Genomic DNA, 26,225 nt, shown 5'->3' with positions numbered 1-26,225 from the left:
TCCTGTCCCAGCCTCTAGAGTAGCTGGGATGACAGGCAGCTGCCACCATGCCCGGCTAATTTTTTTTTTTTAATTTTTAGTAGAGACGGGGTTTCACCATCTTGGCCAGGCTGGTCTTGAACTCCTAACCTCATGATCCACCCGCCTCAGCTTCCCAAAGTGCTGGGATTACAGACATGAGCCACCGCACCCGGCCTACAATTTAATTTTTTTAATTTAAAAAAATTAGCTAAGGAAGTATAAAAATAACAGAAATAAGAAAATTAGCATTTTATAAGCCCTAACAGAATGTTTGATTCTGGCTAATATATTAGGTAAATGTTTGGTGGGGTACTGACATTTACCCAGCCAAAGTAGTAACATCACACAGATTATTTTCTAGGCTAGAGGTTTACAAACTATAGCCCACTTGGCAAATCAGGCCTACTACCTGTTTTTGTAAATAAAGTTTTATCACAACACGGACATGCCCATTTGTGAATTGATTGTCTATAGCTGTTCTCACACAACATAGTTGAGATGCATGGTTGCAACAGGGACTGTTTAGCCTACAAAGTCTAAAATACTTACAACCTGGCCTTTTAAGAAAAGATTTGCTGGCCAGGTGTGGTGGCTTACGCCTGTAATCCTAGCACTTTGGGAGGCCAAGGTGGGCTGATCACTTGAGGTCAGGAGTTCAAGACCAGGCTGGTCAATGTGATGAAATCACATCTTTGACAGGCGCTGTGGCTCACGCCTGTAATCCCAGCACTTTGGAAGGCTGAGGTGCGCGGATCACAAGGTCAGGAGTTCGAGACCAGCCTGGCCAATATGGTGAAACCCCATCTCTACTAAAAATACAAAAATTAGCCGGGCATGGTGGCTCACACCTGTAGTCCCAGCTACTCAGGAGGCTGAGGCAGGAGAATTGCTTGAACCTGGGAGGCAGAGGTTGAAGTGAGCTGAGATCCCGCCACTGCACTCCAGCCTTGGTGACAGAGCGAGACTTAGTCTCAAAAAAAAAAAAAAAAAAGAAACCCCATCTCTACTAAAAATACAAAAATTAGCCGGACGTGGTGGTGGGAGCCTGTAATCCCAGCTACTCAGGAGGCTGAGGTAGGAAAATTGCTTGAATCCAAGAGGCAGAGCTTGTAGTGAGCCCAAATCACGCCACTGCACTCCAGTGTGGGCGAAAGAGTAAGACTCTGTCTCAAAAAAAAGAAAAAAGAAAAGATTTGCTAACCCCTGTCTAGTCTCAAGGAGAGCAGACAGTCATCACCACATCCCAGTTGTCAACCTCAGCATTCCTCAGGATGGTTACCCAGGTATGTCTGCTGGAGGATACAATGTGGAGTAGACAACAGCATCTATAATGTACTCCAGCCAAAAATACCTAATTTGAATCCACCCAGTTAAAAGCTATGATACCACAAAGAAGCAACTAGACAAATCCAGAAGATGGTAAATTATGTAGATTCACTGGCTTGTCATCTTCAACAAGACTATCATGAAAACAGAAACTATGGAAGATTAAAAGAGATTCAAGAGAGCCGGGCATGGCGGCTCATGAGATCTCAGCACTATGGGAGGCCGAGGCAAGAAGATCACTTGAACTCAGGGCTTCAAGACCAGTCTGGGCAACATAGTGATACCTCTTCTCTACAAATAATTTAAAAATTAGCTGGGCATTGTGGCACGTGCCTGTAGTTCCAGCTACTCAGGAGGTTGAAGTGAAAGAGTCGCTTGAGCCCAGGAAATCGAGGCTGCAGTGAACAGTGATTGCACCACTGCACCTCCAGCCTGGGTGACAGAGTGAAACTCCATCTGAAAAAAAAAAAAAAAAAAAAGAGGCTCAAGAAACAACAACCAGGCCTGGCGTGGTGTCTCATACCTGTAATCCCAGTACTTTGGAAAGCTGAAGGGGGTGGATCACTTGAGGTTGGGAGTTCAAGACCAGCCTGGCCAACATGGAGAAACCCCATCTCTACTAAAAACACAAAAATTAGCCGGGCATGTGGCAGGTACCTGTTATCCCAGGTATTCAGGAGGCTGAGGCAGGAGAATCACTTGAACCCTGGAGGCAGAGGTTGCGGTGAGCTGAGATCGCATCACTACACTCCAGCCTGGGCAACGGCAAGCCCGTCTCAAAAATGAAATAAAAAGAAACAACAACCTGATGTCATGTGGGACCTAGATTGGGTCTTGCTTTGTTTCTGTTTTTTTGTTGTGACTGCTTTTGTTTGTCTGTTTGTTGAGACAGAGCCTTGCTCTGTTGCCCAGGCTGGAGTGTAGTGACATGATCTCAGCTCACTGCAACCTCTGTCTTCCAGCTTCAAGCAATTCACATGCCTCAGCCTCCAGAGTAGCTGGGACTACAGGTGTGTCCCACCATGCCCTGCTAATTTTTTCTATTTTTACTACAGACAGGGTTTCATCATGTTGGCCAAGCTGGTTTCGAACTCCTGGCCTCAAGTGATCTGCCTGCCTCAGCTTCCCAAAGTGTTGGGATTACAGATGTGAGTCATCGTGCCTGGCGGGTCTTGCTTTGAACAAACCAACTAGAAAGGACATTTGGGGAACAACTGGGATAACTGAAATTGAGGTTAGGTATTAGAAGAAATGAAAATGTATCAACATGGTAAAATTGAGATTAACTGGAAAAAAATCAGATTATGAAATAGTATGTACAGTATAATTTCACCTGGTAAGTATATATGTATATACATACATGAAGTATATATCTCACACTATACTAGAAGGATATACATTGAAGGTTAATCTTTTGGAAATATAAGGATTTTATTTTCTTAATCTGCTTATCTGCTATATCTGACTTTCTACAAAACACATATAAATAATTTTAAATTTTTGAATAATTTTGAATTTTTACTTGTTGTTTATTTATTGAGATAGAGTCACTCTGTCACCCAGGCTGGAGTGCAATGGTACGAACTTGGCTCACTGCAACCTCTGCCTTCCGGGTTCAAGCGATTCTCCTGCCTCAGCCTCCCAAGCACCTGGAATTACAGGCACGTACCACCATTCCCGGCTAATTTTTTTTCTTTTTCTTTTTTTTTTTGAGACAGAGTCTTGCTCTGTCGCCCAGACTGGAGTGCAGTGGCGCGATCTTGGCTCACTGCAACCTCCGCCTCCCAGGTTCAAGCCATTCTCCTGCCTCAGCCTCCCAAGTAGCTGGGACTACAGGCATGTGCCACCACGCCCGGCTAATTTTTTGTATTTTTAGTAGAGAGAGATGGAGTTTCATCGTGTTAGCTAGGACGGTCTTGAGCTCCTGACCTCATGATCCACCCGCCCAGGCCTCTCAAGGTGCTGCGATTACAGGCATGAGCCACCTTGCCCAGCAACTTTTTCTATTTTTAGTAAAGACAGGGTTTCACCATGTTGGCCGGTCTGATCTTGAACTCCTGGCCTCAAGTGATCTGCCCACCCTGGCCTCCCAAAGTGCTGGGAATACAAGCGTGAGCCACTGTGCCTGGTCAATTTTAAATTTTTAAATAAATAAATTGCTCTGGCTGCTCTAGATGGATTACACAGGCAATCAAGAGTGGAAGCCGGTTGTCTAGTTGATTAGCAATATGCTTTTCGGTATCTGTTTCCCAAGTCCAGGTGGAAGCCAGATTCTTGCTGGAAATGAGGCTTCTCCTTCATGGGAATCCCACATACATGGCCAAAGAGATCTTATGGCTGGGAGCACAAACTGGGTATGTTAAAGGGCTTGATATTCTCCAGGGTATTTTGTTGTCCAACAAAGCTGGTTAGAGATTTGCACAGGTCCACAGAGCTGCTCAGTAGGGGGAAGATCTGGAGGAGTGCTATCCAGCAGCCTAAAGGCAAGGCACCAGCCCCCTTTGAAGTTATACAAGGGCCCAGCCAGGAAAATCACAAGCATACACACATACCCAACATCAGTTAATGACAAGATGAGAAAGAAAATGTACTTTTAAATTTGATCTTAAAACAATTCACACCTCTTAAAAATTATGCAGAATAAGCTGGGTGTGGTGGCTTATGCCTGTAATCCCAGCACTTTGGGAGGCCGAGGTAGGTGGATTACAAGGTCAGGAGTTCGAGACCAGCCTGGCCAATATGATGAAACCTCATCTCTACTAAAAATACAAAAATTAGCCAGGCGTGGTGGCACGTGCCTGTAGTCCCAGCTGCTCAGGAAGTTGAGGCAGGAGAATTGCTTGAACCTGGGAGGCAGAGGTTGCAGTGAGCCGAGATGGTGCCACTGCACTCCAGCCTGGGCAACAGAGTGAGACTGTCTGAAAAAAGAAAAAATATATATATAATAATAATAAGCAAACTTTGCAGCTTGAGGAATTAAAGTGTCTCACAAACGGAATGAAATCCCTCAGGAAAGCCTAGTGAAGAAAAATGTCAGCTATTACCCTAACTCTGGGAGGTAAGGGAGAGATAGCCAGGCCGCAGAGAGGAGCAGCCAGCAGCCCAACGTTTGGAGAGACGAATAAAAGGACTCCAGCCGCCTGAGAAGGGATTACATTTTCTGATTGTTGCGAAAAGAATTCCCCTTTCCTAGCTAATAAGGCCAATTTCTAAGTGAAGCTCAAAACAGAATTGTATGGGAGGCTCAGAATGAGAAGAACAAAGTAAATCCCTGGCAAGGGATTAAGAGTTTCCTCTCCCCCCACCACCCTACCCTACTGCCTGCTCTCCTGGAGGCCCAGGAGCCAATCCTCTAAAGAGAATTCTACGAGGGGCAGGAAGAAGTGGATGATAATGCTGAAAGACAGAGCATTGAATATTCAATACTCATCTGAAAATCCCCAAAGACATTCCTTTCTAAGAAGATGGTCAGAGTAATCCATACTGGCCAACTGATTTAATGTGCCACACTGACAAACCCTTTCCTAAGAATTTATAGCCTCAACTGAAAACAGTTGTTTGGACAAACTGTCAAACTCCTGCAGGGCCCACTTGACATCTGTCTTTGTCAGGTCAGTGAGGAGAATGGCTATTACTTTGAAAAGGCTAAGGGTTTCTTGTTTCCTGCTGCTCCCAGGAGATCTGCAGAGTAAGCGAAGTCTCAAAGCCTCGGTGGTTACCATTAGGCAGAACCCAGTAGAAGTCCTCGGGAGAGCCGTGTTTAAATTCAGCACTTGCCCAAGGCTGGCTAATCGCTGGAGGTCAGGAGTTCCAGACCAGCCCGGCCAACATGGCAAAACCTCGTCTCTACTAAAAATACAAAAAATTAGCCGAGCATGGTGGCAGGTACCTGTAATTCTAGCTACTTGGGAGGCTGAGGCAGGAGAATGCTTGAACCCTGGAAGGAGAGGTTGCAGTAAGCCAAGATTACACCACCGCACTCCAGCCTGGGCAGCAAAGCAAGACTCCATCTCAAAAAATTAACTAATTAATTAATTAATTCAGCGCTTGCTATTCCATTCCCACCTTCTTGGCCTTTGTCTGGATTTCTGCTACAGCTATCCTGTTGCTCTGCTTAGAATTCAATCCCGTGTTCCTGGCCTCACCAGTGTACCCAGCCTCAGCACCAGAAGAGTCCTCCTCAACACAGCTTTCATTGGGTCCGCCTTGATGAGTTCAGGCAGCAGCGAACGCGGAATGTGATGTGGTGGATCAATCCCTGAGAACAGAGCCAAAGCTGGGGTGAAGAGAGACAGCTGACCAAGAGACAGACTGCCCGGGGCAGGACAGGAGGGCAAGACTAGAACAGAGAGTACAAGATCACCCGGAAACATGGCGGCCTGGGTAAGAAGCCGGGAAGGCATGAAAATGTGCAGAACTGGCAGCAAGGACCGTGGCAAAGAGCACAGGATTCAAAGGTATTAAGAGAACTAGGCTCACATCCTGGCTCTATCCCTTCTGAACCTCAGTTTTCTTATCTGTAAAATGACACATTAATACCTGCTGCAGTGCACACTGCGATGTGCTTCCCAGACACCTCCCAGGAATGAAGGACTCAGTCTCCCTCTGCTGAGAGTGCTGGGTTAGTCCTCTCTGAGGATTGGCTGAAGAAGACTGCCCCACCCAAGGTCACACCTTCTTCCTGGGGCCGCCCACAGCCAATGACCCAACAATAGGGGAGGAACAAATGCCCAGCCCTACCCCCCACGTGAGGCAACTGCGGGAATCTTCAGCTACTGAATCCTCCCGGGGTGGAGGAGTAGTGTTGGGGTTACGTCAGTCCCCTCTTCAGTTCGGCTTCCTGAGGCTCTCTTCCAGTGTGGAACGCAGGCGCACGGTTTGCTCTCTGAGTCCGCTTCCTGGGCAGCCCAGCTTGCCACAGCCCTCTCATCCAATCATGAGGTTCCGTTAACCTAGTTTTGTTTTGTTTTGTTTTTTGTTTTTTTGTTTATTGTTTATTCTTCATTTGTTTTGAGGCAAGGTCTCACTCTGTTACTCAGGCTGGAGTGCAGTGGCACGATCTCGGCTCACTGCAATCTCCACCTCCTGGGTTCAAGAGATTCTCATGGCTCAACCTCCAGAGAAGCTGGAATTACAGGCATGTGCCACCACTCCAGGCTAATTTTTGTATTTTTTGGTAGAGATAGGGTTTCACCATGTTGGCCATGCTGGTCTGGAACTCCTGACCTCAGATGATCTGCCGGCCTCAGCCTTCCAAAGTGCTGGGATTACAGGCATGAGCCACCAAGCCTGGCCCGTGAACTATTAATAGTAAATGTAAAGCATCCAGCCACAACACGTGTTATAGGCTGAGTATCCCTAACCCGAAAATCCGAAATCCGAAATATTCCAAAATCCAGAACTTTTTGAGAGCCAACATAACACCACAAGTGGAAAATTCCATACCTGACTTCACATGACAGGTCACAGTGAAAATGCAGGTGCACAACCCAGTTTATTTAACATACCCAAGGAACAAAGACCCTCCTAGTGCCCTTCAGCTGCACTAGGTGCAGGCTGGACGCACCAAGGGCAGATTCCCCTCAATGATGTCCCACGTGGATCCAAGACCTATGTGCATTATTTATTGCAATTTTTTTACTTATTCTCTGCTCTATGGTATAAAAATATTGAAAGATAATCAAATTATTGAAAGAGGGAAAGTTCTTTTTTACACAAGTACAATATAAAAAATGCTAATGGAATAACAGAATTACAAAATCATCATTTTTCAACACCTGATGACATAATGAATGTAGGCACTGAACTTTAATATCTCCTGAAGCAATCAGATGAAAAGCTGATGAGGAACTTCATAAGGAAGGGGTCACAGCAACAATTCTTGAACTCATTTGCCCATCTTTTTGTTTGTTTGTCTTTGTTTTTAATTTTTGGTTCTGTAAATGGTGTCTGTGTTACCCAGGCTACAGTGAAATGGCATGATCATGGCTCACTGCAGCTTCAGACTCCAAGGCTCAAGCAATCCTCTCACCTTGGCCTCCCAAAGAGCTGTGATTACAGGCATGAGCCACTGTGCCAGGCCAACTGCCCAATGTTAATATCAGTAAAACTGAGACAATCAGATGACATTATGTACACACAAGGCAAAAGAAGAGTCAAAAATAATATAAGTAGTTTATTTGGGCCAAGTTTGAGGATTGCAACCTGGAAGCATAAATTCAAATTGCCTTGAATATATGCTCTGGTTAGCAGCAATTACAAGTGGATTTTTAAAGGAAAAAAGAAGAGGCAGTTTCTAAATTGTTTACCAATAATTTACAGTAAAATAACACAAGCTAGCCGGGTACGGTGGCTCATGCCTGTAATCCCAGCACTTCGGGAGGCCGAAGCATGCAGATCACGAGGCCAGGATATCGAGACCATCCTGGCTAACACAGTGAAACCCCATCTCTACTAAAAATGCAAAAAGTTAGCTGGGCGTGGTGGCATATGCCTGTAGTTTCAGGAACTTGGGAGGCTGAGGCAGGAGAATGGCTTGAACCCGGGAGGTAGAGGTTGCAGTGAGCAGAGATGGCGCCACTTTGTGTGTGTGTGTGTGTGTGTGTGTGTGTGTGTGTGTGTGTGTGTCCAGGCTGGGCGACAGAGTGAGACTCCACCTCAAAACAAATAAAACATAAGCTATTGATTGGCAATACGTTGTTTTTGTATCACAAATTCCAGGAACATGAGAATAATGGGTAAGGCAGCTAGTCAGGAAACTACAGGAAAGAAAAGAAAGAACAAAATGTCATTAAACAATGGGCCGTGCTGGGATTACAGGTGATTTGTAATCCCAGTACTTTGGGAGGCCGAGGCAGGCAGATTACAAGGTCAGGAGTTCGAGACCAGCCTGGCCAACATGGCAAAACCCCATCTCTACTAAAAATACAAAAAATAGCTGGGCGTAGTGGTGAGCACCTGTAATCCCAGCTACTCCGGAGGCTGAGGCAGTAGAATTTCACTTGAACCCAGGAGGCGGAGGTTGCAGTGAGCTGAGATCGTGCCATTGCACTCCAGCTGGGCAACACAGTGAGACTCCATCTCAAAAAAAAAAAAGAAAAGACATACTGCAACTACAAGCTGAACAGAATTAAGAAAGCCTTGAAGACTACAGAAAGTGCCAACAAGCAGATAGACAAACTGAAGGAGTTTTATGGACAAGCGTTTTGCCGTTTGGAATGCTATGATGAATGCTTAGCAGTATACAGAGATCTCACCTGAAACTCCCAAGATGATTATGATGAGGAAAGGAAAACAAACCTTTCAGCAGTTGTTACTCCCCAAAGCAATTGGGGAAAAGTTCCAGAGAACTTGGGCCTCCAAGAAGGCACACATGAGCTGTGCTACAACACTGCACGTGCGCTGATTGGACAAGGCCAGCTGAACCAGGCCATGAAAATCCTACAAAAAGCTGAAGATCTTTGCCGCTGTTCATTATCAGAAGACTCTGATGGGACTGAGGAAGACCCACAGGCAGGACTGGCCATCATTCATTGTCAGATGGCCTATATTCTGCAGCTTCGGGGTCGAACAGAGGAGGCTTTGCAACTTTACAGTCAAATAATAAAACTGAAACCAACAGATGTGGGATTACTAGCTGTAATTGCAAATAACATTATTACCATTAACACGGACCAAAACGTCTTTGACTCCAAGAGGAAGGTGAAATTAATCAATGCAGAAAGAGTGGAGTTTGAGCTTTCCAAGAAACAACTACAAGCTATAGAATTTAACAATGCTTTACTTGCTATGTACACAAACCAGGCCAATTAATGTCACAAAATATCCACCAGTTTATAGTCCCAAAGTCCCGAGCATCTCCCACGTGTGTTAATCCAAGCTGCCCAGGTTTGCCTGGAAAGCAGCACACAAAAACAATAGAGCTGCTTCAGGAATTTTCAGATCAACATCCAGAAATGCAGCTGAAATGAAGCTGATCATGGCACAGCTGAAAATTTCTCAAGGTAATATTTCTAAGCTTGTGTACTATTGAGAAGCATAGAGGAGTTAGAGCAAAAACCAGGCGTGGTGTCTGTATTCGTGATCATGTATCGCCATGAAGAAGAGATTGATATTGCCATTGAGGTCTTCACACAAACTATTCAGTGGTGTCAAAACCATTGGCCCAAATCTCCTGCTCATTTGTCCTTGATAAAAGAAGCTGCAAACTTCAAACTCAAATATAAACAGAAGAAGGAGGCAATTAGTGACCTAGAATAGCAATAGAAACAAAATCCAAAAGATTTTTACACCCTGGCACAGCTTATTTCTGCTTACTCACTTGTAGATCCAGAGAAAGACAGAGCTCTTTGTGAACACTTGTCATTATCAGAAAGCATGTCTCTAAAAGTAGATGTCAAGGCTCTTGAAAATTCTCCTGGTGCTACATACATTTGGAAGAAGGGTGGAAAAGTTACTGGAGATGGTCAACGAAAGGGGCAAGGGTGGGGAAATTTGAAAAAGAGAAAAAGACGGGAAAATTGCCTAAGAATTATGATGCAAAAGTTACCCCAGATCCAGAAAGATGGCTACCAATGCAAGAACATTCTTATTACGAGGGAAGAAAGAAGGGTAAAAATAAGGATCAGATTGGAAAAGGGACCCAGGGAGCAACTGCAGGAACTTCATCAGAACTGGATGCCAGAAAAACTGTGAGCAGCCCACCCACCTCCCCAAGACCTGGCAGTGCAGCGACACTATCTGCCTCTACAAGTAACATCATACTCCCAAGACACAGAAACCTGCAGGGGCTCCAGCAACAAAAAAGAAACAGCAACAGAAAAAGAAGAAAGGTGGAAAAGGTAGCTGGTGATGAGAATATTCTTGTTGCAGGCTGTTTTTTAAACTAGTCTCAGGAATATAATTTTAAACTAGTCTAGGAATGTAATAAAGGTAACACACCAAGAAGAAGAAGAAAAAAAAAAAGAGGCTGCAGTGCGCTATGAATGAACCACCACACTCCAGCCTGGGCAATAGAGAGAGATTCCATCTAAAACAAAAAGTTCATTTAAGTTTTATAGGAAAATCACTGAAGGTTCAAAAGACAAACTATTCACTCAAAAGGAAATGATCTCACAAGGCTTAAATGTCTTCTAATCTAATCCAATGCTGGCTGACAGAATCAAATGTGGTGTGACTATTTTTAATTATCGGCTTGATTTCTCCCTAAAATCAGAGAAAATAGGGTTGGAGTCCATATGGGAAGGAGAAAGAAGGGATAAAAGATGAGGAAGGCAAAGGCCAGATCACGGAAGGCTCTTATATCATCCCCAAATATTTGGAACAGGGGCCACAGGAAAAAAAAAAAAAAAGGAACCCCAAAAAATGACATGATCATTCTGACAGTCATTTTAGAAAAATGACTCTGTCAGGGCCAGGCGTGGTGGCTCACGTCTGTAATCCCAGCACTTTGGGAGGCTCAGGTGGGCGGATCACATGAGGTCAGGAGTTCAAGACCAGCCTGGCCAACATGACAAAATCCCATCTCTGCTAAAAATACAAAAATTAGCTGGCGTCATGGTGGGTGCCTGTAATCCCAGCTGCTTGGGAGGCTGAGGCATGAAAATCGCTTGAACCTGGAGGCGGAGGTTGCAGTGAGCTTAAATCACACCGCTGCCCTCCAGCCTGGGGCCACAGAGTGAGACCTTGTCTCAAAAAAAAAAAAAAGAAAGAAAAATGACTGTCAGGAATATGGAGGATACATTAAAGTGCAGAAAAAAATAGGGCAAGAAGACCACTTAAGAGAATAATCGAGATTTTGTTAAATATTTGTATGTGCAAAGACAAGAAGAGGGGAGTCTCTCATCTTTCTGGTTTAAGATCCTAGGTGTATGGGGAAGTCACCAACCAAGGAAGGAAAAAAAGCAGGGTCACCTAGGGATGCAGAGTTTGGTTGCAGAAGCCTGCCTTGGATCCCAGGGCTGCCACTCCCAGCACCTTGGGTTTGTGGGAGAGTTCTTTTTTTTTTTTTTTTTTTTCTTTTTAACACATTTTTTTTTTCTTTTTAACACATTGTAGCAGCCAGATCAACTTCATCATTTACAAAGGGTTGTCCTAAGGATTACTTGAGGAAATGCATGTAGAAACACTGAAAATACTGCCTGGAATCTAGTAAGCTTATAGAATCATTGTCTGTTGTTACTCTTGTCACCGTGCGACATAAAAGAGGAACCCGGCTGGGGGATGGGGGGAAGATAAAGAGTTCTGTTTAAGGGCATGTTAGGTTTCAAATAACCTCAGGTCTTTAGGGACCTCCCAGAAAGGATGTCCAGGGAGTAGTTCGCTGTCAGGGTCTAGCTCAGGAGAAAGATGTGGGGCGGGGGTATTATCCGGGAGTTAGCATGCAGTTGAAAGCTCATGTGAGGGGAGGGAATTACCTAGGAAACATCAGGGAATCCAGCATCAGCAATGGAAGTGGAGTGGAGGGGAGAGACTTGGGGCTGAGGTCTCTGACATTGAGGTCAAGGAAGCAGGTGAGCCTAGCCTGGAATCTACTCTCCTGGCGTTTGAACTGCCTAGAGTGGTGGTGCCATGAAATAGAAGACCTAACAAAAGCTAAGTGCTTCACTGACTATGAGGGAATAACCAGAGAGGTGACCTGGGGAAGGAAAAAAGGGAAGAAAATGCCAACAGGTTTTCTCCTCCAGATGAAGATCTAGAAGCAGTGGGAAACAACGAGGACATTGAACCAAACCCTTCAGTTAGTGCATTTTTCACACAGGTTATAACAAAATTGATTGGATGACATTCCCATCCTGAGAATTTCCTGATTACCATAATTACGTCTCATCCTTTCATCTTTTTAATTGACCATTTACAAACCACTTTCAGGGGTACAGGGCCACATAATCAAACCTAACTAATGCCGACGAATAAATAAAATGTTTCTTTCATATCTAATAATACGTAGATGTCCTAGAACTACAACCCTGTTTTTAATTGACTGACATTTAAAGCCTGAAATTTTTATTTCTGTATTAAAAAAAAGAGAACTTTGAGACAGTCCCTAAGGAGGCAATTCGTTTTCACACGTTTTAAAACCATATTCCACACTCCCTTCCGCCTCCGCTCTCCTCCCTCCTCGGATCTCGTTTCATCAGCTACGAATCTCGCGAGAAGTCAAGTTCTCATGAGTTCTCCCAGAAGCCACCGCTCTTCCTCTTTCCCTAAGCGGCCTGAGGTGAGTGTTTCTCTTGTGTTGTTCCCGGGGCTGAATCCTCCTGCCATCGCCGCCATCCTGGCCTCTGGGGCGTCCTCCTCCAGGTCCCCGGGAGGAGAACTCCCAGAGCTACTAAATCCTCGCTGGAGGCGGTGGTTTCTTATGCGGGGGGACGTAGCGGAGGGCCCAACTTTTGGATCCGGGGCCGGTCGGTCTTTGAAGTCCGCAGAGGGACGTGATGGGCGGGAATGGGACGACCTGGCTCCTTCACTGGTGGAGCCGCCTGTGGTGCGTGCGGACTCCGGAGATCCAGTGTCCAGTGGTGAGTGATGGCCGAATACGCGTCACATTTGTGGCCGCAACGAGGAAAAGTTTTGGGGGAAATAAAGTCAGGTGGAGGCTTTACACATTTCTACAAGAGTGCTGCGTACCGGAGGGTTCTTAACGTGGGTCATAGCCCGAAGGTGTTGGGAGAGACGGTACTACCTGCAGCCCTGAGAGCAAAGGAGTTTCTGTAGAGCGGGAGGGAGGAGGTAGAGGGTTGTAGTTGAGTTGTGCCATGCGGATGCGTCGAGTCATTTTACGCCTGCAAGATCCAGCACTGGATTGAAACAGGCTGTATTTTCTTCCAAAGGGTAGACTGGATTGGTGAGGTCCGTGTGGCTACTTTTGTGGAAGCAGTGCTGTAGTTACTGGCAGATAAAAGGGAAGAAAGCCCTGGGTGGAGGAAAGGATGGCTGCGATGATGGCATTTCTTAGGACACCTTTGGATTAATCATGAAAACAACTACTCTCTGAGCAGCTGTTCGAATCGTCTAATACTTACGTATACCGAGTTACTGTAAGTACGTATTGACACAATTACACTGTACTTTCCTCCAGGTAATCTGTGAAAATGGTTCGCTATTCACTTGACCCGGAGAACCCCACGAAATGTAAGTGGACAGGAGATAGATACCTATTTCCTACTTGGGGGTTGGCATAAGATGCCAAAAACTAACCAAAACGTTTTTTATTTTCTAGCATGCAAATCAAGAGGTTCCAATCTTCGTGTTCACTTTAAGGTATGCGATTCATAGTTGTGATCCAACAGTTCCTCATGTTACACTCAAAAAAGGTAGCTGCGGTGATGACTTTCTTAGGACACCTTTGGATTTACCGTGAAAATTAATAAATTCTGAGCGGCCACCTTATATTTAGGCATTGATCATCGGGGTGTAAGGATGTAGGGTTTGTGAAATTGAGTAGAAGTACCAGAAAGTCATTTGAAAACCTAGTGTGCAGACCACGATGGGAAATGTTAATGGTACTACATGATGATGGAATAAATGGAGTTTGGGGGTTTTGTCTAGCTTCAACGAAGTTTCCCTGGGTTTTAGTCACACGGGCTTTTTTTGTTAGTTTGTTTTTTGTTTCTGAGATGGAGTCTTGCTTTGTTACCCAGGTTGGAGTACAGTGGTACGATCTCGGCTCACTGCATCTTCCATCTCCTGGGTTCATGCAATTCTTCCTTAGCCTCCTGAGTAGCTAGGATTACAAGCATGCACCACCATGCCTGGCTAATTTTTGTATTTTTAGTAGAGACAGGGTTTCACCATATTGGTCAGGCTGGTCTTGAACTCCTGACTTCACCCACCTCAGCCTCCCAAAGTGCTGGGATTACAGGTGTGAGCCACCATGCCTGGCCTAGTCACAAGTTTTTTTTAATTGCCTTGCCCCCAAAGAATAGAAATAACTTGACATTTTGAAAAGCCAAAAATTTCACATTTACTTTAAAAAGTAAACAATGCTTTGATCTAGTTAACCAACACTTTATTCTTCACTCTTAGAACACTCGTGAAACTGCCCAGGCCATCAAGGGTATGCATATTCGAAAAGCCACGAAGTATCTGAAAGATGTCACTTTACAGAAACAGTGCGTACCATTCCGACGTTACAATGGTGGAGTTGGCAGGTGTGCCCAGGTGAGAATTCTTAGTTGCCATTTGAAGAGACAAAATTTAATGGAAAAGTGATGGGATAGGATAAGAATGGCTAAGATCTGTGCTGATAAACCTATTTCTGGTTGCTGTAATGACAGAGGACACCTTGGATTGATGGTGTAATAAACCATGTTCTAAGAAGCCATGATGTCGGATCAGATAGATTCATCTTGGCTGTAATGTTAATTTAAATCAAGGAAAATGACTAATCTCCATTTTCTTTCAGGCCAAGCAGTGGGGCTGGACACAAGGTCGGTGGCCCAAGAAGAGTGCTGAATTTTTGCTGCACATGCTTAAAAATGCAGAGAGTAATGCTGAACTTAAGGTACCCAAACCATTAATATCCTGTGCAACTTGGGTGGTTTAATTAATGTTGGCTGTTCAGATCTATGTCCTTGATTTTAAAATTTCTACCTCCAGTTTCCACGGAACTAAATTATTTCCTTTTTTTTTTTTTTTTTTTTTTTGAGTCCCTTTATGGCAGAATTCTGTGAAGATCCAGAAGCATGCCTCTGTGGTCTCTTTAAGCCTAACATTTAGTATTTCTATTTTTCTGCTGTCTTTTTACACTGGAGGTACTTTACCAAGGGCTTTTAACCCTTTTTGTGCCATACACCTTTTTGGTAGTATGGTTAATTATCAAAGTTATTGCCTTGGCAGTGATTAATGTGGTTTGTGACCTGCCTTCATAAAGAAGAGCCATGTTACATTTTGGAAAGAAATTGTTTAAAATTTCAACAAGTTTAAACAATGATAAACTTGTGTTGACAAAACACAAATTTCTCCATTTTGTATATTACCCATTAGCCTTTTGCATTTGAAGGTCTGGGCCAGAACTGAAATTAGGTTAGGTCTGTATTGCTCCAAACCTTGTAAGCCATGCTGAGAAATTCTGTTTATCATCAAGACTTTGAATTGGGTTCTACCTTACCCCTCAGCTCTCCACTGTCTAACGATATTTGGGAAGGCCACTCATAGACAATGTATTTAGCACACTGAGTCTGGTGACAATTTAGACACAAAAGTGAAGGCAGACAGTTGCTTAAAAACATGCTGTTTGAAGAATAAAAGGATTGCCTTTCAGAAATGATTTCATTGAGGCAGGACTTTGGAACACGGCTGGGAATTCATATTTACCAAAGATAGTTTGTGGTGGTTTACTAATTAAGGATGTTCCTGGTTTCATTCTCCTTCCTTTCTTCCCAAGGGTTTAGATGTAGATTCTCTGGTCATCGAGCATATCCAAGTGAACAAAGCACCTAAGATGCGCCGACGAACCTACAGAGCTCATGGTCGCATTAACCCATACATGAGCTCTCCCTGCCACATTGAGATGATCCTTACTGAAAAGGAACAGATTGTTCCTAAACCAGAAGAGGAAGTTGCCCAGAAGAAAAAGGTAAATTAGTAGTTGCTCAGTTTTGTTTGTAATAGTAGAAAGATTTGTGGTTGCTGTGATGACTATCTTAGGACACCTTTGGAATAACTATGAAAGAAAACTATTCTGAGCAACCCTTTCACCTATCTTATTTTGGCTTTTGTGAGTTTGTTTCTTGACTAATAATAAAGGGTAGTTTTATATTCAGTACATCAGGCCTGTATGATTATCTGCTGATGGCCCCACTTACATGTACATAGCCACTTCAAAACCTCTTTTTTTTTTTTTTTGGATGGAGTCTTGCTCTGTCCCCCAGGCTGGAGTGCAGTGGTGCGATCTCAGCTCACTGCAAGCTCCGCCTCCCGGGTTCACACCATTCTCCTGCCTCAGCCTCCCAAGTAGCTGGGACTACAGGTGCCACGTCTGGCTAATTTTTTGTATTTTTAGTAGAGATGAGGTTTCACCGTGTTAGCCAGGGTGGGCTCGATCTCCTGACCACGTGATCCGCCTGCCTCAGCCTCCCAAAGTATTGGGATTACAGGCGTGAGCCACTGTGCCCAGCCAAGAAGCTTGTTTTCAGTAATTGATCACATTCAGTTCTTTCAAGTCAAGAACCTGATTGATTCTGTACACTTCTCTTTATACCTAATGAACTTCTGTTCTGTTGATTTCTACCATTTAAGTATTTTCCCCCTTAGTCCTTAACAACTGCGTTTCCTGCCTCCAGAATAAGCTGAAGTCCTCCAAGATGTACTGTGGGTTTCTCTAAGAAACTTAACACTCTATTTTTATTTCCCCAGATATCCCAGAAGAAACTGAAGAAACAAAAACTTATGGCACGGGAGTAAATTCAGCATTAAAATAAATGTAATTAAAAGGAAAAGAATGTTGGTTGTCTTTATTAGTGAACGTATTTCAGGTGTCCTTAGAAGATGAATCAAATGAGAATTTTTAGGATTGGAATTACAAACACAGATTGCTTACCCTGCACCATTAAAAACCATTTTCATGGTTGGGCACAGTGGCTCATTTCTATAATCCCAGCACTTTGGGAGGTGGAGGCTGGCTGCTTGAGCCCAGGAGTTCAAGCCCAGCCAGGGCAACATGACAAGAACCCTGTCTTTAAAAATAATACAAAAATTAAGTGTGGTGTTGCTTCCATGTAGTCCCAGCTAATTGGGGGGCTGAGGTGGGAGGCTGCAGTGAGCACTGCTGCAATCCAACGTGGGTAAGAGAGAACAAGACCCTGTTTCAAAAAAAATGTTTCATTATCCCAAAAGGAATTTGCAATGGTTTTTTTTAGAGAATAATCCAGTGTGTGAATATACCAGTTGGTCATCCCCAGTTGGAAATGGCTCGATTGAGCATTGCCTTTGAGTGTCATGACAGCACTCAGGCTCAGGTTTTTTAAGTTTTTTAGGTTGATACTCAGGGTTTTGTTTTCGCTGTTAAACAATGCTACTGTGAACCTTTGTGTGCAGATTTTTGTGTTTTCATTTCTCGAGTATATACTAGAGTGGAATTGATAATAAGGTTACCTGACTAAACATCTGAGGAACTTGCAAATATTTACAAAAAGGCTGCACGTTACATTTCCACCAGCGGTTTATGAGGGTCCCAGTTTCCACGCATCATCGCCAACACGTACTGACCTCCTAGTGAGTGTCAGTACTTCCGTTTATAAAGTGATATAACTGCTTTTAAGCAACTGATGTTTGCAAAGTTGGCCTTAGTTAATGTTCGTTTGCTCTGCCCTTGAATTTAAAAAGCGAGCAAAACTAATAGCTTATTCAGTTGCCTCTGAACGGCCTAGCTGCCACCTTCCCTGTGGGTGCCGCGCCATTTGCACGGGCGTCATCCTTTACCGAGGTAGCGTTCTGAATTTCAATCCTGCGTTCTGGGTCACGCAGTAGTCAGGTCAGGCTTTCTTCCCGGAGCGGAGCTTTCAGTTGGGTACCTGGGAGATGCAGGACTTGCGCGTTACCTGCAGGACGCAGAGCCGGAAGTCCTGCCGCATCCCCATGGGCAACACTGCTGCGTGCCGTGCGCCCCGGAGCTGACGCAGGCGCGCCTTTGTCGTCCCCCTTGAGGGCGCCCATTGGCTCGGCTGCGGCTCGTCCCTCCCTCCGGAAGTGCGGACATTGTCAGCTGCGTTTCCGCCGTCGCGGGTGAGTGTGTCCCGGCTAGCGGCCTGGGTTGGGCTTTGTAGCTGCTCCGCAGGCCCAGCCCGGGCCGCGCTCGCAGAGTCCTAGCCAGTGCGCGGCCTCCTGCCTCCTCCCTCCTCGGCGGTCGCGGCCCGCCGGCCTCCGCGGTGCCCGCCTTCTCTCTCAGGGTACCTTCCGCACGCGCGCTCCGCCGTCCTCCCCTCCCCGTGTGTTCCTTGTCCACCACCGGCGCCCTCGGGGCTTGGATTTGCCTCTCCGATGGTTTATACTGATTTTGTTCTTTTCCGTGGCCAAGTATCGGTTTCACATCCCTTCTGTTACCTTCACCATTAGGCCTCTATTCCCTCTTTTCAGTCATTGTCATTGACTCAACCTGTCCCCGCTCCCTCTGTCTCCACTAAGATTACATGCTCTACTGGATGATTTGGAGGAAGGTGGCTTTCCCTGTGTTGCCTGACCTATTTCGGATGGAGCCTCAGACTTTTAACTGTCTGCTCTATTGTCTGAACTTGAAGTCGAGTGAAAGAAGATTCCTGTGCAACAGCTTTAATCCATTTTGCTCGCTTCGTTGGCTTGGAGCGAATAATTAAAATAATAATATCTCCTAGCCACCTTCTAGACTTTTCTGACCCAGTTTCCACATGTGTGAAGTAAAATATCTTACCGAAGAATTATGAAGATTAAAAGATAAGATACAAGTAGGCTTCATTCTGAAGAGAGCTAAAAAGTCTCTTAAAAGCCATAATTGTGGAATAAGTGATTAGTAGTATTTGTTCTCGAGAGTTTATGTACACCATACTGTGTGCGAACTTACTTAAAACACAATTGCAGAAGTAAAAATGAATCTTTTTGATGGAGGGCCTGTCGGTCACTAAACCATTACTGGTAACATTACCAGTTGTTTTGAAGGGGTTTAGTTGGTTTGGAAAGTTTGGTAAAAACAAGACCATTGTGTTTTTGGAAGAGGAAAAGGCAAGAGCATTGAGGAAAACCAGAACTGGAAATAATGATCTTAGCCAGCTCTAGTTACCAGTTACCCTCTGTGAGAACTTTGGACAGGTTACAACTTTTTTTTTCAATCTTGAGACAGGGTCTGCCTCTGTGGCCCAGGCTGGAGTGCAGTGGGCCATCATAGCTCACGGCAGCTGCTGCTTTCCCGGGCACAAGCGGTTCTCCTTCCTCAGCTCCACAAGTAGCTGGGACTGCAGGCGCGTGCCACCACTCCTGGCTAATTATTAAAAAAAAAAAAAAATTAGGCCGGGATCCGGTAATCTCAGCACTTTGGGAGGCCTAAGTGGGAGGATCACTTGAGCTCAGGACTTGAAGATCAGCATATGCAACACAGTGAGACCTCATCTCTACTAAAAATTAAAAAAATTAGTCGGGCATAGTGGCGGGGGCCTGTAGGCCTGCCTACTCAGGAGGCCGAGGAAGGGGGATGGCTTGAGTCCGAGAAGTCAAGGCTGCAGTGAACTCTGAACACAAGTGGTATGTTTGAGCCACTGCGCTTTAGCTTGAGCAACAGAGCAAGACCCTGTCTCAAAAAAATAAAAATCAATTGCCTTTTTTTTTTCTGAGACAGAGTTTTGCTCTTCTCACACAGGCTGAAGTGCAATGGCACGATCTCAGCTGACTGCAACCTCCGCCTCCCAGGTTTAAGCAATTCTCCTGCCTCAGCCTCCCCAGTAGCTGGGATTGCAGGCGCCCACCATCACACCTGGCTAATTTTTGTATTTTTAGTAGAGACGGGGTTTTGTCATGTTGGCCAGGCTGGTTTCAAACTCCTGACCTCAGGTGATCTGCCCGCCTCAGCCTCCCGAGGTGCTGGGATTACAGGCGTGAGCCACGGCACCCAACCTCAATTTACATTCTTGTTTATAGCTCTTGCTTGTAATTCATTTCAAAGACACATTCAGATTGGATTATCTATACCACTGTTTACCTGTGTTGTGAATAATTTTAAAATGCCTTAGCATAGTGATGGTGCTGACTCATTTGCCAGCAGATGCTATGTAATTTGCAATATTTTGAAAATCTTTTTTTTTTTTTTGAGACGGAGTTTTGCTCTGTCACCCAGGCTGGAGTGCAGTGGCGCGATCTTGGCTCACTGCAACCTCCATCTCCTGGTTTCTTTTTTTTTTTTTGAGACGGAGTCTTGCTCTGTCACCCAGGCTGGAGTGCAGTGGCGGGATCTCAGCTCACTGCAAGCTCTGCCTCCTGAATTTACGCCATTCTCCTGCCTCAGCCTCCCGAGTAGCTGGGACTACAGGTGTCCTCCACCTCGCCCGGCTAGTTTTTTTGTATTTTTTAGTAGAGAGGCCGGGGGTTTCACCGGGATTATGGGATGGTCTCGATCTCCGACCTCGTGATCCGCCGTCCTGCGGCCTCCCAAAGTGCTGGGATTACAGGCGAGCCACAGCGCCCGGCCTTTTTTTTGAGACAGAGTCTTGCTTTATGCGCCCAGGCTGGAATACGGTGGCCAGATCTCGGCTCACTGCAAGCTCCGCCTCGGGTTCACGCCATTCCTCCTGCCTCAGCCTCCCGAGTAGCTGGGACTACAGAGGCGCCCGCCACCTCGCCCGGCTTTCGTTTTTTGTATTTTTAGTAGAGAGGCGGGGTTTCACCGTGTTAGACAGGATGGTCTCGATCTCTGACCTGCGTGATCCGCCCGTCTCGGCCTCCCAAAGTGCTGGGATTACAGGCTTGAGCCACCGCGCCTGGCCCATCTCCTGGTTTCAAGCAATCCTAGGTGACTAGGCCTCCCGAGTATCTGGGATTACAGGCACCCACCACCTCGCCCGGCTAATTTTTGTATTTTTAGTAAAGACAGGATTTCACCATTGTTGGCCAGTCTGGTCTTGAACTCCTGACCTCAAGTGATCCACCTGCTTTAGCTTCCCAAAGTGCTGGGATTACAGACGTGAGCCACCACTCCCGGCCTGAAAATAAGAAATCTTAACATGGTAAATTATCAGCCTTATGCACTGTTCGAAAGCTTCTTTCTTTCTTTTTAAGACCCTCTTAAAAGGTTTTTACAAGATTAAAAAGTCTTGTAAATTTAAGAGATCATTTGGTGTAATAATATATTATGGAACAAGTATTGGTTCTTCTTCAAGAAATTGCTTTGATTTAGCAGAAGCTCCTACGTTCTAATCCATTTAAGAATGCATTGGTGTTAGTTAGTTTTGAGACAAAGTCTGCACTGTTGCCCAGGCTGGAGTGCAGTGGCATGATTGTAGCTCTCTGCAGCCTTGAACTTCTGGGTTCAAGTGATCCTCCTGAGCCTGGCATGGTGGCTTACACCTGTAATCTGAGCAACCCAGAACACTGAGGCAGGAGGATCACTTGAAGGCCAGGAGTTTGAGACCAGCCTTGGCGACACAGTAAGACCCATCTCTAAAAGAATTTTCTAAAATTAGCCAGGCATTGTGGCTAATTACTTAGGCTCAGAAGTTCAGGGTTGCAGTGATGATTGTGCTACTGCATTCCAGCCTGGGTGACAGTGCAAGACCTTGTCTCAAAACAAATTAACACCATTAATTTCCTTGATGATTAGAAATTATGTTGGAACTTCTTAAAATCAACAAACTCGGGAGGCTGAGGTGGGAGGATCACTTGAGCCCAGGCTGCAGTAAGCCACAGTGGTGCCACTGCAGTCCAGCCTGGGCAACAGAGTGAGAAGGGTCTTAAAAAACAACAACAACAAAGAAGCAATCTTCCCACCTTCATCTTTCAAGTAGCTAGGATTACAGCCATGTACCAACAAGGTCAGCATGGGTGTTTTTTGGAAATAGATAATTTACTCAGAACATATGATAATACTAAATAAATTTGTTTTGTTTTGTTTTGTTTGAGACGGAGTCTCGCTTTGTTGCCCAGGCTGGAGTGCAGTGGCGCGATCTCGGCTCATTGCATCCTCCAACTCCTGGGTTCAAGTGATTCTCCTGCCTCAGCCCCCCAAGTAGCTGGGACTACAGGTGCCCGCCACCACACCCCACTAAATTTTGTATTTTTAGTAGAGACAGGGTTTCACTATGTTAGTCAGGCTGGTCTTGAACTCCTGACGTCATGATCCGCTCACCTCAGCCTCCCAAACTGCTGGGACTACAGGCATGAGCCACCGCACTCAGTCAATAAAATTTTTTTTTATTACTTGATACACCTTAAATTATGTTCTTAAAAATAAAAGCAAAATATATCAAAGGAGAGTTGTTGCCTGGGAAAGGCCAGCTGATTTGCAGCCTAGAGGTCTTGCAAAGTAATGTCTTGTTAAGTTTCGTATTGCAGGATTTACCATCAGCGTTGTAGGTTTGGCTAATTGATATTGTCAGTCCCCGAAGATTAGGACTTGGGAGTTAATTCACGCAATGTCCACTCCACACTGAAATGGAATATAAGTCATAATACTGAATTTAATGTTTTTGTTTCTTTTTTTTTTTTTTTTTTGAGATAGAGTTTCACTCTTGTTGCCCAGGCTGGAGTGCAATGGCACAATCTCGGCTCACTGCAACCTCTGCCTCCCGGGTTCAAGTGATTCTCCTGCCTCAGCCTCCTGAGTAGCTGGGATTACAGGCATGCACCGCCACACCTGGCTAATTTTGTATTTTTAGTAGAGACGGGGTTTTACCATGTTAGTTAGGCTGGTTTCAAACTCCCGACCTCAGGTGATCTGGCCACCTCAGCCTCCAAAAGTGCTGGGATTACAGGCGTGAGCTGCCATGCCCGACCCATTTTTAAAACTCTAAATAGAGATAGCAGCAAAGGCACCCAACCTCACTGATTGTTTTGAGGATTAAATGAGTTGATATATGTAAACTGCCTAGCACCTACTAAACGTTGTTGTCTTTCCTGTATCATCAAATTCATAATTAGGGAGCAGCGACTGGAAGTTTGGAGGCAGGCACCTCATTATTATTTCCATGCCTACCACCTATTATTTCTTTATTTTGAGATGGAGTCTTGCTCTGTCACCCAGGCTGGAGTGTAGTGTTGGGATCTCGGCTCACTGCAGCTTCTGCCTCCCAGGTTCAAGCAACTCTCCTGCCTCAGCCTCTTGTGTAGCTGGGATTACAGGCGCACGCCACTATGCCCGGTTGATTTTTGTATTGTTAGTAGAGACAGGGTTTCACCATGTTGGCCAGGCTGGTCTCAAACTCCTGACCCCATGATCCGCCCGCCTCAGCCTCCCAAAGTGCTGGGATTACAGGCATGAGCCACTGCACCTGGCCTATTTCTTTACCTTGTAGATAGCAGCTTTTTATTTAGCACTTATGTAGCTGGGACCATAGGAGTACGCCACCATGCCCAGCTAATTTTTTGATCTTGTAGAGGCAGGATCTCACTCGTTGTGCAAGTTGGTTTCAAACTCCTGGGCTCAAGCTATCCTCTTGCCTCCCAAAGTGCTGGGATTACAGGCGTGAGCCACCACATCTGTCCCCTTTCAGATATCTTAATTTTGGTAAATTCCTTCAGTTACTAATCTGTGATGAACTGATTTTTTTCTTCATATATATCAACAGTTGAAGAGCTCAAGCTCGGGAAAATGGTGTGCATTCCTTGTATCGTCATTCCAGTTCTGCTCTGGATCTACAAAAAATTCCTGGAGCCATACATATATCCTCTGATTTCCCCCTTCGTTGGCCGTATATGGCCTAAGAAAGCAATACAAGAATCCAACGATCCAAACAAAGGCAAAGTGGACTGTAAGGTAAGAATATTCACATGTCTTGAATTATGAGCAGTGAACAGGGGTGGTACTTGGGTGAAACACTTAGATTTTGGAAAGACAAGTTTTAGAACCAGAAGCTTCAATAGTTTGTCTAACATTTGGCTTAAATTAAAGTTTTAAAGTAGGCCTCTGATTAATGCATTTGTCCTTTGGCCAAAATGATAACCAGTATTTCCTGACTGATAAGTGTGATAGTAAATAGCTAATGGATGAGGAGAGATTATACTAATACAATCCAGTTTCACCGATTGATAACTTTGGTAAGAGATTTAATTAGAAGGATCATGGAGATTTAAAAAAAATTTTTTTTAAATGAGTGGACAACTCTGTTGTCTTTAGAATTGGTGCTTTTTTAGATTCAACTTTGTACTCAGCTGCACTAATTTAGCCACCCTGCCCATTTCTGGAAACAAAATATTTTCACTCTGGAGCTTGTTGTCTGTCTTTAAAGACAATGTTTCTTCAGCCTGGCGCAGTAGCTCACACCTGTAATCCCAGCACTTTGGGAGGTCAAGATGGGTTGATCACCTGAGGTCAGGAGTTCAAGACCAGCCTGGCCAACATGGTGAAATCCCATTTGTACTAAAAATACCAAAATTAGTGAGGCGCAGTGGTGGGCGCCTGTAATCTCAGCTACTCAGGAGGCTAGGCGGGAGAATCGCTTGAACCTGGGCAGCAGAGGTTACAGTGAGCTGAGATCACATCACTGCACTCTAGGCTGGGTGACAGGAATGAAACTCCATCTCAAAAAAAAAAAAAAGAGAGAGAGAATGTCTCTTAGTCTCTTTTGTTGTAATAATTTCTTTTTTTGTTTTGTTTTGTTTTGTTTTTGAGATGGAGTCTCGCTCTGTCACCAGGCTAGAGTGCAGTGGCACAATCTCGGCTCACCACAACCTCCACCTCCCAGGTTCAAGTGATTATCCTGCCTCAGCCTCCTGAGTAGCTGGGATTACAGGCACGTGCCACCACACTCAGCTAATTTTTGTATTTTTAGTAGAGACGGGGTTTCACCATGTTGGCCAGGATGGTCTCGATCTCCTGACTTGGTGATCCGTCTGCCTCAGCCTCCCAAAGTGCTGGGATTACCGGCATAAGCCACCACACCCGGCTTGTTATAATGATTTCTAAAATGCTTTTTCGTTTTAGGGTGCAGACATGAATGGATTACCAACAAAAGGACCAACAGAAATCTCTGATAAAAAGAAAGACTAAAGCAGTTTTCCTAAAGGACCTCATCATTTAAAAAATGGACCTGATAATATGAAACATCTTCCTTGTAACTGTCTCTGACCTTTTTATCTTGAGACCGGAATTCAGGATAGGAGTCTAGATATTTACCTGATACTAATCAGGAAATACATGATATCTGTATTTAAAATGTAGTTAGTTATATTTAATGACCTCATTCCTAAGTTCCTTTTTCATTAATGTAGCTTTCATTTGTTATTGCTGTTTGAATAATATGATTAAATAGAAGGTTTGTGCCAGTAGACATTATGTTACTAAATCAGCACTTTAAAATACTTGGTTCTCCATCTAATTCATAGGAATTTGACTGCTGTTTGCTCTACTTTCTTTGGGCTCTTCTAATTTGAGTGGAGTACAATTTTATTGTGAAACAGTCCAGTGAAACTGCAGGGAAATGCAGGTAGAATCTTGGGAGGTAATAATGATGTGAAACATAAAGATATAATAATTACTGTCCAACACAGTGGAGCAGCTTGTCCACAAATGTGGTAATTACTATTTATTGCTCTAAGGAAGATAAAAAAAGATAGGGAAAAAGGGGAAACTTCTTTGAAAAATGAAACATCTTTTACATAAATGTCTAATGTAATTATAAAATGTTAATCCTTACTGCATTTCTTCTGTTCCTACAAATGTATTAAACATTCAGTTTAACTGGTAGTTCTTTTTCTTTTAAAGTCTACTTAAATATTCAAAAGGGAAATTTTTCACTATGTCGGAAGGCAGAATTTGGATGTTGTGATGGGATCTGTGTGGTGGTGGGACAACAGTTACCACTGTTGCCTAAGAAGACACTCCAAAATTCAGTGGTTTTCAGCAGCAGTGACTCGACTGGGCAGTTCTGTGCTGTTCTGGGCTCACTCATATGGCTGGCTGGGCCTGGGTCTGGACCTGGGCACTATGTGATTTTTATCTTGGGCTTTGAAAACTCAGTGTAGGGACCTGTAAATATTCAAAGAGGATGAGATGCATCTTTATCTATATTTTTTGTTCCCTCTGAAGCTGGGAAAGATTAAAAGGGACTCCTGCCCTTGGGTCCCCAGTGGAGTCCGGGTCCTAACTCAGGCTCTGTTAAGTTCTGTGTCTGGTCAAGTCACTGACTTACCTTGGACTTTATTTGATATAAATCATATAAATCAGCAGGTCTTAGCTTTTATGTCCAAAGCCACCTGAGGGATAA

General features: G+C 44.5%; 2 protein-coding genes, 3 non-coding genes and 1 pseudogene across 12 annotated transcripts; all 6 read left to right on the top strand.

Annotated features, from left to right (window-relative positions):
* The first annotated feature begins 8,366 nt into the window (after positions 1-8,366).
* On the top strand, positions 8,367-10,681 carry LOC101014038 (annotated as a pseudogene). Its single transcript, XR_004180076.1, has one exon. The product of XR_004180076.1 is annotated as a signal recognition particle subunit SRP72 pseudogene (transcript).
* Positions 10,682-12,480: 1,799 nt separating this feature from the next.
* Positions 12,481-16,790, top strand: RPL17 (ribosomal protein L17). 4 transcript variants are annotated; one of them, XM_009192708.3, is made up of 8 exons: positions 12,547-12,565; positions 13,179-13,197; positions 13,427-13,479; positions 13,568-13,608; positions 14,374-14,508; positions 14,753-14,851; positions 15,734-15,925; positions 16,705-16,790. In XM_009192708.3, the coding sequence occupies exons 3-8, from the start codon at positions 13,440-13,442 to the stop codon at positions 16,750-16,752; spliced, it is 555 nt and encodes a 184-aa protein (XP_009190972.1). In that variant the 5' UTR covers positions 12,547-12,565; positions 13,179-13,197; positions 13,427-13,439; the 3' UTR covers positions 16,753-16,790. The 4 variants fall into 4 exon arrangements, with proteins under 4 accessions (XP_009190971.1, XP_017807211.1, XP_009190972.1 ...); XM_009192707.3 differs by lacking the exon at positions 13,179-13,197 and having other exon boundaries at positions 12,481-12,565; positions 16,705-16,787; XM_017951722.2 differs by having other exon boundaries at positions 12,545-12,565; positions 13,179-13,479.
* Positions 13,282-13,347, top strand: LOC116271529. The gene has a single exon (XR_004180156.1). It is a non-coding gene; the product is annotated as a small nucleolar RNA SNORD58 (small nucleolar RNA).
* Positions 13,666-13,730, top strand: LOC116271527. Its single transcript, XR_004180154.1, has one exon. It is a non-coding gene; the product is annotated as a small nucleolar RNA SNORD58 (small nucleolar RNA).
* Positions 15,976-16,039, top strand: LOC116271528. Its single transcript, XR_004180155.1, has one exon. It is a non-coding gene; the product is annotated as a small nucleolar RNA SNORD58 (small nucleolar RNA).
* Positions 16,791-17,982: 1,192 nt separating the features above from the next.
* On the top strand, positions 17,983-25,705 carry C19H18orf32 (chromosome 19 C18orf32 homolog). Of its 4 annotated transcripts, none has more exons than XM_003914370.4 (3): positions 17,983-18,072; positions 23,589-23,776; positions 24,944-25,705. In XM_003914370.4, exons 2-3 carry the CDS (start codon positions 23,612-23,614, stop codon positions 25,007-25,009), a joined length of 231 nt encoding a protein of 76 aa, XP_003914419.1. In that variant the 5' UTR covers positions 17,983-18,072; positions 23,589-23,611; the 3' UTR covers positions 25,010-25,705. The 4 variants fall into 4 exon arrangements, with proteins under 4 accessions (XP_003914419.1, XP_003914418.1, XP_021785809.1 ...); XM_003914369.3 differs by having other exon boundaries at positions 18,050-18,236; XM_021930117.2 differs by lacking the exon at positions 17,983-18,072 and adding an exon at positions 18,302-18,767.
* Positions 25,706-26,225: the final 520 nt, after the last annotated feature.

Source organism: Papio anubis, chromosome 19, assembly GCF_008728515.1.
Source record: "Papio anubis isolate 15944 chromosome 19, Panubis1.0, whole genome shotgun sequence".
NCBI lineage: Eukaryota > Metazoa > Chordata > Mammalia > Primates > Cercopithecidae > Papio > Papio anubis.
Note: the sequence above shows the minus strand (reverse complement) of the source record. Positions and strands in the feature narration are given on the sequence as shown.